Raw genomic sequence first — 14,647 nt, 5'->3', positions numbered from 1 at the left:
TGTTCCAGCCCCACTCCCTCCCTCCCCTCAGGAGGAGTTGATCTGGGGTTGTCCCCCCCCACAACCCTCCCTCCCCTTCCCCTTCCCCTTCCCCTTTCACCACAACAGACTTACCAGCTGGACTCGGCCATATCAGAAATTGGATCAGTATCAGCCAATATGCCTCCTTAAAAATCAACTATCGGTATCAGCCCCCAAAATGTCCATTGGTGCGCACCTACTTATGAAGATCCTAGTGTGATGGATCTCTAAACATCTTTTTGAATAATAGAAAAACTGTATTTGTGCTTTACTTGAAAAAATTCCTCTCCAAAAGAAATGAGGTCCACAGGTCCAATGACGAAGACACAGGATAAATGATTAACTTTCAGAATTTATTCATTGTCGACCATGATTAAAATTAAAATATTTCTCTATAGTAATTTTTAGATATTAATTGTAATAACCAATAGTAAACAAACCATTTTTTCACAAAATACAATTTAATTTTATAGTCCCCTGCTTAAAATAATTAAAACAACTCCACTTCTTTGATTGAAGCATAAACAGTTCTAGGAACCATTTTGACTTCCCTTTAGTTTTAACTGTTTTGTGATTTTTCTACTACCTTCCTAAAACAAGAAAATTATATACTGTAGTAAACTATTTATAATTTAACAGAGTTTGGTTAAATATTTCCAACTTTAATAAGAATTGTGTTTAAATGTAAGTTGAAGCATAACACAATTTGTGATTCACTGCACAGTGTTTACCGTTGTCCTCTGTACATTTTTTTAGAATTGTTACACCTATCAGCAAATTAAACTTTCGTGTCTGGAGCCATCAGACATTGAAGTCTGATGTTCTTCTGGGGGGTGCTGTCCTGGATATACATGAAACTTTAACGTCCAACAATATGAAACGTAAGTATGTTAAAATAAATATGTTAACATTATTTCCATGGAATTTGCCACAGTTGGTTTAAGATGTTGTGGTTAACTTTAGGAGCTCCAAATAAACTGCATTTTGACAGTAGAAACAATTATATCTGAAGTATAACTGTTGTTTTCTTTACTGACTAAATTCTATGGCTTCCTATTACAATTATACTGATTGCTTCTTTAAAATGAGTTGTGATGAGATGCTGTGTCATCTCTCGTAAAGCTCAGAAATAGCTTTTTTAGCCAAATCTGCCATCCTCCCACACTGCGAAAGAGCCATTCAGTACTGGAAAAATATCTCTAGAGTCCACATCACTGTTGTGCATAAGCTGAAGTTGTCTCTCTCTTGCTGTCTTTCTAAGGAGTGTGTATTTTGTCTTTCAAATGTCTGTATTGAAATGCTTGGTGACAGCTATTGGTATTATAATAGTGCAGAAAAGGCCAGTGCTTTGACAGAAGTGTATCTTCACTGCCAAAGTTTGGAGCAAGTTACCTTGAGAGCAGGTTGTCCATGTGGAGCACCAGATGTTTTCTTGTAATTCACTGAGCTTTGCTTAAAGACATTTCAGTAATACTTCCCCTTAGCTGTGTTCTGCCATGACTAGATGCACTGGCTTAACCAGTAAGTCATTTATCTTCATTGTATGACTTCAGAAAGTAGACTCCTCCAACCATTTAAGAGTAGATCCATCAGTATTACTGCAATCTTTCAGACTGTTTGCTTCCTCTGGTGGACCATATAGAGGGCAGTCAGTTAGTGTATGTTGGGCTGTCTGATTTCCTTTGACACATAGGCACAGGGGTGAATTTGTAAGGCACATTTTATGTTTGATTTTATTAAAATCTCCTTAGCCTGATTGCAGCCAATTCAGGTTTACTCATGGCTTCCATGAGAGTTTGACCAAGAGGGTGTGCGGATGGTAATTGTGTGTAGTTGTGTAGTGGGCTGCAGTTGTTATTCCATTGCTTCCCACCTTCTCTGGGGCCATGATGATAGTATACTGTCTCCTGCTTCCTCTATGATGTTTCTGGGTTTTCTGCTTCTAAGACAGTAGGGGTTTTCTGGTAAAGGTTTTCTGCTTCTTAGACGTTTCTGTGTTGGGTATATTTCAGTCATATCGTGTAGCGGATGGTCTTCCTGCTGGGGTTTGGTTGCCAAGTCAAGCAATATTCCAGACTTCTTGATGTTATGAGGGGGGGGATTCCTGCCAAGAAGAACATGTTTTCCCATTCTGCGTATACCAGGCAGCTACTTATTGTGCATAGTGCAGCATTCAGGGCACTATCCAGTTTGTGGGTGTGGGTGCTATTTGCCCATACAAGGAGGAAGTATTCTGCTGGTGCTTAAACCATGACTAGTGTAGTTCTTTTCAAGGTAGAGAAGTTGTCTCCCCATATTGTACTGGCTAGTTTCTTAATGGCTGCTGTCCCTGAAGTGACTTTGTGTCTCAACTCCAGGTGGTGGCAGGTTAGGCTTCTGTTTACAGTGACACCCAGGCAGGTTGGTGTCTTCTCAAAGGGTAACTCTTTCTCCCTCCACAACGACTCTTTTCTTGGCATTCACAGCATGATTGTTCAGGTGAAAAAGTGTTGAGGTGGTCTTCTGTATATTCAATTTCAGTTGCCACTGTTCTGGGTAGGAAGCTGAGTTCCATGGCATGGTTCAGTCTGGCCTCTATTGATGATATATTGTTACTGGTAGCAGCAAGTGCCAGGTCATCTGCATACATGTATTGGTTGATGTGGTGCTTATGTAGTCTGCTGTGTAGATGTTAAACAGGGTGGGAGCTAGGACAGAGCCTTGTGTTACTCCATTCATGAGTCTCTTGTAATGACTTGTCTTTCCGCATGATGTACTCAAGGTAAAGGAAAGATTTGAGATCATCCCCATGATGAAGTTAACCAGACTTACGTCTGGTAGTGTGGTAAGTAGCTTATACTGAAGGCTTTGGTGTCAGACAGTGCTGTAGGCTGTTGTAGGTCAACTAGAACCACTCAAAACTTTTTCTCAATTCTCAAAGTCTCTCTCAATATCAGTTGTAAGAGCTGCTACATGGTCACGGGTTGATCAGTTTCTTCTGAAACCTGCTTGCTCATGCAGCAGCCGTTGGTCAACAGTTGGTGTGATCCGGTTCAGGATAAGCCGCTTTAGGAGTTTATAGACCACTGATAGAAGTGATATGGGCCTGTAGCTCTTTGGGTCTGCTGGGTCTTTCCCTGGCTTCTGTATTGCGGTGATGTTGGCCTTGTGCCAGATTTTTGGTATCTTGCAATGATGCATGCATGTTGACAGAAAGCTGCATAGCCAGTCTTGGATTATAGGCCCAAGTTTGGTGAGGTGTTCAGGAAACTGCCAGTGCTGTGCTGGGGGCAAGGAACACCACTCCAGTGCAAGCCTGCCCAGCCACTTCTATCGCAGGGGCTCTGCACTGTGTGCCTGAATCTCCCACACTCACAGCGGAGAAGCCCCATGCTGGACTCTGTGGGGAAGCAGGGGGCAGGGCTTCCTCCACTCCTGGCAGAGTGTGGGGACCTGCATAGCAGGGAGCAGGGGAAGCAGCAGTCTCCTGTGCAGAGCTTTCCCCGCTGTGAGTGCTGAAGCTGCAGGTGCGCAGTTCAGAGCCCCAGCGATAAGACAGGCTCTGTTCCCTCCCCCCTGTGCAGCTCTGGCCAGAGCTGCTCCTGCGCTGGGCACAAGCGCCTTGACCTCCCCACATACTGCTGCTACCAGCAGTTGTGGCTGCCTGCCATGGGAGGAGTGCGGAAGGGTGGTCCCTACACCCACACCCTGCCCAGCTGAGCTCCGCACTCCCGCTGCCTCTCTGGGCACATGCTCCATGCTGCGCTCCCACTTCCACCTAGCTGCAATTCTACCCTCCACCAGCCCCTCTAGTTCCCTACCTGCCGCTCCAAGCAAGCAGGTTCTGGCTGCAGCAGGAGCCCTGCCCAGAAGCTGCTGGCTGGGCAGAGCCCTTCCACCCAAGAGGGTGGTAGCAAGGCCCAATAAGGCATGTTGGGGGCTTGTACACATGGGCACCTTGCTCCCACTCTCATGGGTGGAAGGGCTGGGTGGGGTGCAATTCATTGGGTGCTGCGTTGGGCACTGGAAGTGCCTGGCAGTCCGGATGTGGCCCGCAGGCCATATTTTTCCCACCCCTGAGCTAGAAACTGTAAAGTTCTGATGATTGCTGCAAAACTAGTCCTTTCTGTGTGCAAGCTGCATCACCTCTCAAACTTAGTTTGCTGTTTTTGATATGGAAGTGATACCAATTCAAAGGAATCATGAAAGGATTAATTATTATTTGGCAAGAGCTTAAGTAAAAATGATTAATATGTAAAGCTACAGTTAGACCTGATGTGTTTTCCCCTGTAGGTTTGACAATTTTTGCAATAAAATGTAAATTTTAGTGATTTCATAAACAGAGAAGCTGCTGATATCTTTTCCTTTTTTTTCCTTTTTCAGTTGAGCAGGTGGTTGTGACATTGCAGCTTGTCAGTGACAGAGATCCAGCAGAAGTTATAGGAGACTTATCTGTTTGTCTAGATGGGATGCAGGTAGATCCTGAGCTCCTAACTAATGGTGATTCTACAAATCTAAGAAGTGAGTAACAGTTATTTAAATTTACAGTATGCATAATCTGTACAATATGCTTATTTTAACTGAAAACGAGACAAAATTTTGTTTATAACACATACAGTAGCTTCTGTTGCACTCTTGCGAACAGTGAATGCTCCCAACATCTCTTTGTTTCTTTTGAGGTTTGCAGTTGTGATGGTCTCAAATAATCTTTCAGTATCCATTCCAGTTAGAGGTACACTGATGCATTGGTCTGATATTGGATTGGCACCAATATAAAGAAAAATTGCTATATCGGAAATCGTCCATATCAGGCTGAAAATGTGGCTATAAATGGCCCGCTCATGTGCACAGCCACAGCGCAGAACAGGCAGCAGGGAGCACAGCCCAGCAGCACGGAGAGCTGCCTCCCGCTGGTAAGTGGAAGGGGAGGGGGAAGGGAAGGAGCATGGTGGGGGGCAAATCAAGGTCCCTGCAGTGAGGGGGGTGTGGGGCTAGGGCAGGGGCTGGGGCAAGTGCTGCCCATCCAGGGCCGAGTGGGCACAGGACAGTGCCACGGCTTGTCCAGGGAGGCAAGGGAGTGGCTCCCCGCCACTGTGCACCACTCAGCCAGGAGCCGCTGGACGGCAGCTCATCCAGTGCTCACCCGCTCACCTGGTGGCTCCTGCCGCTGATCCTGCCACTTGTCCGAGAGGGCATGGGGACAGGTGTGCCCCTAGGTCTGTGCGGGATGGGCTGGGGCCAGGGCTACACCAAGCTCTTCCCGGCGGGGCTGTGCTGGGAAGGGGCTATGGAGAATTTGTAGCTGCAGCCCTTGGCACAATCCCAGCTCACCCCACCCCGTACAGACCCAGGGACACATGTGCCCCCTCCCCCCCCACCACACGCGCTCCCAGATGAATGGTGGGAGCTGCCGGGCAAGTGGGGGAGTACCAGACAAGCTACTTGACCAGCAGCACCCAGACAAGCGACGTGCAGCAGTGGAAGCCACTCCCCTGTCCCCGCAACCCCTAAGTGAGCTGTAGCACCGTCCCATGCCCGCCCTGACTGGGCAGCAGTTGTCCCAGCCCCATGTCTTCCTCACGGGCCTTGATTTCCCCCCCTTCCCCCTGCACCAGACTTACCAGCTGGAGGCAGCTCACCACGCTGCCAGGCTGGGTATCAGAAATAGGATTGGTATCAGTCAATATGCCTCCTTAAAAATCGGCTATTGGTACCAGCCGCAGAAATCTCTATCAGTGCACCCCTAATTTCAGTGCATTTGTCAAATTCAAACCTTTGAATTTTTTTGGCTTGCATGTTCATGTCTTTCTTTTTAGAAAGCTACAATAATTGTATTACTCACGACTGGATGTGCTACTTGCCTTATGCATCTGCTGTGCCTAGAATATTAATAAATTAAATGTTTTTCATTCTAAGTATCTAACCACTTAGTCTGTCAAACTTTTATTTATTTGTAGTTTCTAAAGGTTAACTGTTTAGGTGTTTTGAGTTTCTCTTCTATCATTTAATTATATTTTATCAATTCCTTTCTCTTCTCTCTCGACATTCCCTGCATTACTGACCTTTTTCTAAAGAGGCTGACACAAGACTTGGGGTTAGATTTACTTCAGACTGCTTAGAGCCTTCATTACATTGGCATAGATTGCGTAGAGATGCTGTGGAATCTCTATCCATGAAAGTTTCTAAAATCAGATTAGACAAACACCTGACTGGAATGATTTAAACAGGAATGATCCTGCCTTGAGGAGCGGGTTGAACTAAGTGACCTCTTGGGCTAAGTACAGGCAGTCAAAAAGCCCGAGGCTGAATTGATTCGGTCTTTGTAGGTTAGTCTAAACTGGAGAGATTAAATTGAGAAACACTGGACACAAATTCACTTTTGATTCAAGTAATGCAGCCGCATGCTTCCAGTGGCTCAGGACAAAAGCTGGACATACACTAGAGCCCAGTTCTCTGGCACATAGCCAGCATGGGCTGTGTATTCGCTTCCTTTTCCTGCTGCCCCAAAGGTGTGTGGGATTTGTGGTCCAGAATTACAACTGCAGGGTTGCTCATCACTTCCTCTTCCTGCTTCCAGGTGCCTCTGAGTTTTGTAGTCCACAGTTGCAACCAGCAGTAACTTTCAGTAAGTTTAGCAGGGTAGGGCAACTCTTTACTTGGGGCAAGGGGGGCTTAGCCAAGGGAAGGGGAGTTTACCTCTGCCCCCAGCCTCAGACCCTAGCTGGGGTTTGCCAGAGGGGGGGCAGTGCCTGCCTCCTTTCTCCTCCTCCCCCCCCTCCCCCCCCCAACCCTATTCTGCTGAAGCAGACAGCCCAGCCCAGCCCAGGGCTGGAAGGCATGCTGGGGGACTCTGATTTAGCTTAAACCCAGAAGGGGTCTGGGACAGAAGCTTCATAAACCAATTTGACCCAAATCGGTTAAGTCTGATTAAGTGAGATACTGCATTCTACCAGGTTTATCTTAAACCAGTTTCAGCCTTTTTGAAACTGGTTTATGTGCACAGAACTTCTGTTCTGTTACAGCTTAAAGTAGTTTACATGTAACTTTTGTCACTAGCCTTGAGGTCCCTACCAGCCCTATCTTTCTGTGATACTTTAAAGTGTGGAAGTGGAATCATGATTTGGAGCTTACAGATGTTACTGCAATATAACAACAGTGTAACCTCTTGTTCTTCGGTCTATGCCACAGGTTCCCAAACTTTTTCTTTACCAGCTGCCCACTTACCACTACCAGCATACATTTTATATTTAACCCCTTAAATGCCAATTACAGGAAACCCTCACTATTCACAGATTTGGCATTTGCGGATTCGAATATGTGGGAGCTTTGTTCTTGCTGCCACCAGGCTCCTGCAGCCACCCCATGCTTCCGCCACTGCCAGTGCAGCTGTGCCCCCCCAGACGCTGGGGGCACACATCGTTCATGACACAGTACAGTACATATTCACAGATTTCACCGTTCACAGGGATCTCTGGAATGTATCCCTCGCAAATGGCGAGGGTCTGCTATATTATCATGAAAATTAAATCTGCCATTACACAATTTCTCCCGCATATCCCATAGAGTCTTACATATCCCCAGGTATGCGTACCGCAGTTTGGGAACCCCTGCTGTATGCTAACCATCTCAGCTCCATATTACATCCAGTGCTGCTTTCATGTCAGAACTTCAACTCACCCCAACTTCTTCTACAATGTAGTTGTCAAGCATTAAGTTGATCTGTGGCATTATATCAAAGAAGTAATGCAGAATAAATTGAGTTGAATATCAAAACAACACAAAAAAAAAGTACCAAGTTGCTCATTTCATACTAATTTTTTTAAATATCTATTATATAAGTGTATCTCAAGTTTCTGTAGATTTTGCAGCCTGCCGTAGTACAGTGCTGCAGAATCTGGATAATACTTAACATACAGTATGCTGTGTCTTTGATATTCAGCAGATATAGATAATTTTTAATCTCTGTATAATTTTACTTTACAGTCATAGCCTTGCTAAAAATCTTTCAGTTTCCCCACTTTGTTATTGTTTATTCAAAGCAATAGCTGCTGTTCATGAAGGACTTATATTTAGTGCTTTCTTGAAAGAAGGCCAAAAGAGGGGATGCAAGCTGCATTCTCACTATGTTGTTGACCTTGTCAGCTGCCAGTAGCTGGAGTAAATTTTTTTTGAAGACTAAAAACCTTGAAGAATAAAAGCATTTACAGTTATATAAGAGAAAACAAATGATAATTTATTGTCAACACATGTCGAGGGCATAAGATTTCCCCCTGTTATGTTGCATAACACAGTATAAGAACATTATGAAAAGCTTATTCATCAAAGGAGTCCAACATTGGTTGCTGTAAGAGGCTATGTCATAGGCTAGGAGTGTCCACCTTTTGGCACTAGTGCCATAGGCACCCACTGTGTGTAGCACAGCAGATTTGGGAGAGGACAGGCAGCACAGCAGCAGATGGAGCAGGGAGCAGAAAGAGCAGCAGATTGGGCAGGGAAAACAGCTGGAATCAAAACAGCAGTAGACTGGACAGGGGAAAGAAATCAGAGTGGCACTTGGGGAGGGTGTGAGGCTGATTTAGGGTATACCTGCCAAAAAGTTTGGCTTCCACTGTTATAGACTAGATGGATGGCTAGTCTGTTCAAACATGGCAAATGTTTAGTGTGCTGCTTCCGCAAAAACAAACAAAAATATACAGAAAAGGAAGCAAACAGATGTCATGTTAATTTCAGTTTCCATTTAAATATTATAGAAAAACTGAGTCAGAGAATTAAGTCACCAACATTTTACCTGTTACTTCTGACCAGCTCCCTCACAAATGAAAATGAGTTTGGCCTCGCCCTTCTTCCCATTTAACCTGTTAATCAAAACAATTTTATAATTTGCTTGTATTAGAATTTTTTTTGTAGAAAGGCCAAAGACTGAAATTATATGGGATTTGCAGGGTAGAGTTGAGGGATGTTCATAGAATTATAGAAGGAAACTTGTATTGTCTCTTTCTGCACTACATTTGTTTTCAGCATGTGCTTTTACACTTTTGCTTTCCCAAGCACTGCACTCATCTACTAAATAAAGAAACATATGGTTGAAAAGAGGAATTAAAATAGGATAGAGAAATTAACATATTTTTTCAAACAGCATATCAGAAACAGCTTAAAAGAGGGGTTGGCAATGTTTTTTGGCAGTGCCAAAAACAACCACAGCCTTGACTTGTAAGATGTTGGCAAACCAGGGGCAGATGGCAGGGGAGCCACAAGGGGCCTGATTGTTCTTGTGGCAGTGCAGCCCAGCCCAGCCCTTTTTCCTGCCATCCGCCCCAGAGCGCACACACCAAGCAAAATGCCTTCCTGTGCCATGTTCTGGTGCACGTGCCAGGGGTTTCTTACCCCTGGCTTAAACCTGAAGTAGCAATAGAAGTGAATAAACTTTGCTGCTGGGTGATCATAAGATGAGAAGTTCAACCCAACACATGAAAGAATTTCTGAATGTGCTTTAGGAATTAGATATTAGCAGTTTTAGAAACATATTGCTGGAAGGGAACTCAGAAGGTCATCTAGTCCAAACTGCCTGCTCAAGGCAAGAAACAGCTTAGTCTAAACCATCCTACAAAAATGGCTTTCTGACTTCCACCTCAAGTTGCAGTGACAGATCCCACAGTCTCTCCAGGTAATCAGTTCCTGCATTTAGCCACTCTCATAGATGAAAAATTATTTTTAATATCCAACCTCAATTTCTTTTGCTGTAATTTAAGCCCAGTAGTTCTACTTCAGATGATACTGTAAAAATGACACCTCCCAACCGAGATTTGTTCTGTATGTGTTCAGATTCCGATCTGTTCACTTTAGAGATGAAAGGTGAAATCTCCATTTTTTCACTCTTTTAATCCAGCAGAGTTATGCAGCTAACATTTGAGAGAGTAATTATTTTCCATGTTATCTATAGAATTGTTTAAATACCCATCAGTCACACCTATGCCAGGTCCAATGAAGGAAAAAGGGAGTATTACTGTATTATTAACTACTATACCCCATTTTCCTTCACTGGGCTTGGCACAGGTATGATTTAGCCTCCACAACTTTTGTTATTATTGACATATGATGTAGATTGCTACAACTGGGCTGAAAGAAGTAGCATCTAGCATATTTGATTCAACAATCAGATTATGAACATGGAGCCCCATTTGAATTCTTTATCTCAGAGTACACTTTCACTATATAAAAATTGTCTGTCGCAGCACAGGGTAGATTTCCAAAACGGCCTTCACATGAAAATTCCACCTTTAAATCTCCACTTACTTACGGGTTTTTTTGTTTAGAAATGTGTGGAAGTATGATTTACAGTTGGTTCATTCTACTAGAGTAATGAGACTAGTGTTAAACTCTTAGATCTGAAAAGAATTTCTGCTTTCCAAAGAAAAATCAAAACCTGGGTTTGAAAGTGTGAAGACAAGGGGGAAAAACAGATCTCAACCCAACCTTAGACTTTATGCATAACTGTTCATGATAAATAAACCAGAAATACATATGAAAATAGAATCAGAACTCATGGTATAGGTGATATCTTTTATCTACTAGATATTTGCAAAAATGTTTCTTTATTTGCAAGCTGTTTGGGTACACAGTCCTCAGGCATAGGGGAATGCAAGGATTGTAAAATTTCTCCTAGATGGAAATGAGAATTCATATTTCACAGGAGAGCAGAAGATGTTGTAAGATCTCCTGTCTGGAAAAGTTCATTTTGTGCAAATTTGGCTCAGATAAAAGTTAGCAGTCTTGAATAGATGGGTTTAACATTTATTTTTCCTCTGTGTTTTTGTTGCATACAACTTCACATTATTTATCCTGCTTTACTGTATTCCTCTTCACTTGCTAATGTTGGAAGTGGATTCATTGGCTAAGATTCTAGATAACTGTTTTCTTTTTAGGTGTTTTACTTCAAAAAAACTTTCTTATACTCTTTGTAAAATGTATTAATGATTTAGTCTTTCACATAAGGCAAGCATATAATCAAAGATCCCTTTCTGTGCCTTAGAAAGTCACTTCAAGATTTTGGCAGAAGTCAGTCTTATTTTTGAAAGTTACTAGGTACAGGAAAAATAGATGTTATCTAAATTGTTGTATTTCACTGGTATGATTAAGAGGATTTGTTAAAGACCTTTTATAAAATGGAGAGAACTTTTAAGAGAGAGAGTCTTAAAATGTGGGCACCCCCTATTCCCCCCCAAAAAGAGGAAAAAGACAACTTACTGTTGAAATACAGACTTACACAGTATTGGCCAGTTTATCTTTTTTAGTGGATTGGACTACACAAAGATGTTAAGAGTTCTCTGTAGTTGTTGAGCTATAGATCCTGGATCTGTTAGCTCAGGTTCTACTTCGATTTTACATTTCCTCCTTGATAGAGATTTCTCCATAGACATTGAGTTACACTTTTATTGTGGATATTTTTCTCAAATGAGCCTTTTTCTTCCCAGTCTTGCTGTTGCTTCTTCTGTCTGATCCCAGGTTGATACCGTGTCAGTCTTACCCCATGCTTTAGGCCGGATCCAGACCCTAGGGCTCCTCACAAGCTTGATTGGTAAAGCAAGTGGTAGCTGCAGCAGCAAACTAAGCAGTGGCTGTTCCAAGGGGCTGCTGGGCCAGAACAGCTTTATCAGCACAGCCCTTGCTCACCCTCCTGCCACCAACAGCCATATTCAAAAGAGCTCTGGATACTGCAGAGGGCCTCAGGCCCCTGCTAAATCCACCCCTAAATTCTCTGGCCTTCCAGTACCAGAAGCTGGGTGGCACAGGCCATACATTTGTCATCCTTCATCTATACAGATAATTTGTGAAATCACACATTTAGTGTTAAAATTTCATTGCACCGTCAAATAAGTGATGTTGGGTTGTTGAGGAGTGAGCACTTGTTTAAATATAAATGTTTATGTAATCATGAAGGCACACTCATGTGCAAACAAATGGAATGAAGTTGTAGTTATGTAGGCCGCTTGCAGACGTTAAAAAATAAAAACGTTTTACTGGAAAAAGCAGCATGTTATTCTGACTCTGCTCCCCAGCATCTGTATAGATTGGGTGCTTCAGCAGGGCTTTTTGGTGCTTTTATCTAAAGTCGAGTCAGTCAGCTATTAAATAAAAGGGCCAAAAGAACCCCACTACAGTGCCCGATGTGTACAGACATTAGGGGAGCCAGATCCAACTAACGCACTGCCTCTTCTGGGCCTGCACTGGGCTCAGTTTAAAGTAAAGCACAGCTTTTTTTCTTTTTTAATGTCTGCAAAGTAGCCATACTGAGCACTATTCTCTATTTAAGATATTTTCTTTATTGGAATTACAGTTGTTTGCTTGTTTGGCCTGCTTAATTCATACTATTTTACATTTGGGTTGTTACATTCCTATACAACTCCTATTAACATCTTTTTTCTAATTCTATGAAAATCAAATATTTGTAATAAACATTTCAGTACTAGTAACTCAAAGTATCACAAGTTCTGTGTTTTGGTGTGCCATGTAAAACTGGCTCAAGAATTTAGGCTGGGCTCCTGTAATTCTGTTTGAGGCCAATAGGCATTGCTGTTGTGTTTAGAGATTGGCCACGTGCTACAGCTGCCTATAGTTCTTATTCCTGACTCGAAATAACCTATGGGGCAAAGGAAAAGGGACCAGGTTAGGATTGCACTGGAGAGCTAGCCCAGCCCAGCAAAGCAACAGCTCCAGCTCAAGGTTTGTCACCAAGGGAGGAATCCACAAAGCAGGAAGAAAACATTCTGGAAGATTCAGCTTTTTCCCGTGACTTCTAACCTACCCTCAGCAAGAGAATAAGTGAAGAGCAGAGTTGTTTGGAGGCAGAAGGCTGCTTGAGACTGTCATAGGGATCAGATAAAAAACAAAAATGATGTTTTCTTACCGTTTTTCACGTTGTATTGGGCAGTACTGCACAATACCAAACTCTCTTATGTGGTGTTACGCTTTGTGAGAAGAAAGTGTTACTGGTATTTTTTTCTTGCTTTTTACTAGAAAAAGCCTAAAATGTGACTAGAACATAGATTTGTGTGAGACATTTTTACAGCCACATAAGGAATGAACCTGAGTATTAAGAACTATTTTAGGTCTTGGAAGTTGCACTACATAACATTAAAATATTTCTTACCTTTTTTTCTTCTGTTTAAGGTCCCACACAGAATGATAGCTCCAGAACAAGAAATGAAACAAGGTATAGGACTTGGGTTTTTTTACTCACTTGTTCTTATACTGCTTATAGTTATTACAAATCTCAAAAACTATAATTTGTGATGAAAAAGAAAAAATCAGCAATTTGTAAGCAGCTAAGAAATACTTCTCAACATATTTAGTTAAGGCATCTTCTAAAATGTGAGTAGAACTTGGAAAACCTTACCCCTTTTGAGTTTAAGTGATATGTTATTTAGATGATATTATTTTACAGCATGAGTTTTTAAAATCTATTTATGGTACATTCAGAAAGTGCATCTACAAGCAATAGTTGTAAATTGAATATGTTTGTTATTTTAGTAAGTAGAGATGGACAGGCAGGAGGGGAAGAGGAGAGGAGTTGCACTTGATGTAAGAGCCATATGATTGCTCAGAGCTCAATATAAAGCTGAAGATAGGCCTGTTGAGTGTCCCTGGGTTAGGGTCAGAGTGGAAAGCAACAAGGGTGATGTCATGTTGGAGGTATGCTATAGACCACCAAACCAGGAGGAAGTGGTGGATGAGCGTTTCTTCAAACAGCTAGCAGAAGTTTCCCTATCACAGGCCCTGATTCTCATGGGGAACATTAGTCCCCCTGATATCTGCAGGGAGGGCAATACAGCATAATGCAGGCAATCCAGGAAACTTTTGGCCAGTGTTGGGGACAACCTCCTGGTACAAGTGTTGGAGCGACCAACTAGAGGCCATGCTCTTCCTGACCTGCTACTCACAAACAGGGAAGAATTGGTGGGGAATGTAGTAGTGGATGGCAATGTGGGCAGCATTGACCACAAGATAAGAGTTCAGGATCCTAAGGAAAGGAAGGATGGAGAGCAGTGGAGTAAGGACCCTGGACTTCAGAAAGTGCCAGAACAAACTGTCCGGAGGAACAGGAATACTAGCAAGTATGGCAGGAGACCAGCTTGGAACTCTTCAGTAAACTAAATCACAAAAAGGAAGCTTATAAGAAGTGGAAACTTGGACAAATAACTAGGGAAGAATGTAACAGCATTGCTTGGATATGCAGGGATAAAGTCAGGAAGGCCAAAGCGCAGTTAGAGTTGCAGCTAACAAGGGATGTTAAGGATAAGAAAGAAGAGTTTCTGCAAGTATGTCAATAGCAAAAGGAGGATCAGGGAAAGTGTGGGTCCCTTACTGAATGGGGGAGGCAGCTTTGTTTCATAGGTTCATAGTTCACAGGAGGGACCTGAACAGATCATGTAGCCTGACCCCCTGCCACAGCCAGGACTGAATGCTGGGTTCACAAGACCCCAGACAGGTGATCATCCAACCTCCTCTTGAATTTGCCCAAGGTAGGAGTGAGGACCACTTCCCTGGGAAGTTGGTTCCAGATTTTGGCCATGCTAACTGTAAAAAATTGCCTTCTGATCTCTAACGTAAATCTGTTCTCCATCAGCTTATTACCATTGTTCCTCGTTGC

At 42.9% G+C, this 14,647-nt stretch overlaps 1 protein-coding gene across 4 annotated transcripts in view; it reads left to right on the top strand.

Annotated features, from left to right (window-relative positions):
• The window catches only part of ITCH (itchy E3 ubiquitin protein ligase), a 181,076-nt gene that overhangs the window by 83,318 nt on the left and 83,111 nt on the right, over nt 1-14,647 (top strand). For 3 of the 4 annotated variants that reach the window (XM_019513092.1, XM_019513091.1, XM_019513093.1), the window contains exons 5-7: nt 778-902; nt 4,384-4,521; nt 13,168-13,210. In XM_019513092.1, the coding sequence (XP_019368637.1) occupies nt 778-902; nt 4,384-4,521; nt 13,168-13,210 (306 nt within the window). The remainder of the gene's footprint in view (nt 1-777; nt 903-4,383; nt 4,522-13,167; nt 13,211-14,647) is intronic. The other variant, XM_019513094.1, reaches the window with a different exon arrangement.

The sequence above is a fragment of the Gavialis gangeticus genome, unplaced genomic scaffold, assembly GCF_001723915.1.
Source record: "Gavialis gangeticus isolate Ggan-Ray unplaced genomic scaffold, GavGan_comp1, whole genome shotgun sequence".
Lineage (NCBI taxonomy): Eukaryota > Metazoa > Chordata > Crocodylia > Gavialidae > Gavialis > Gavialis gangeticus.
Note: the sequence above shows the minus strand (reverse complement) of the source record. Positions and strands in the feature narration are given on the sequence as shown.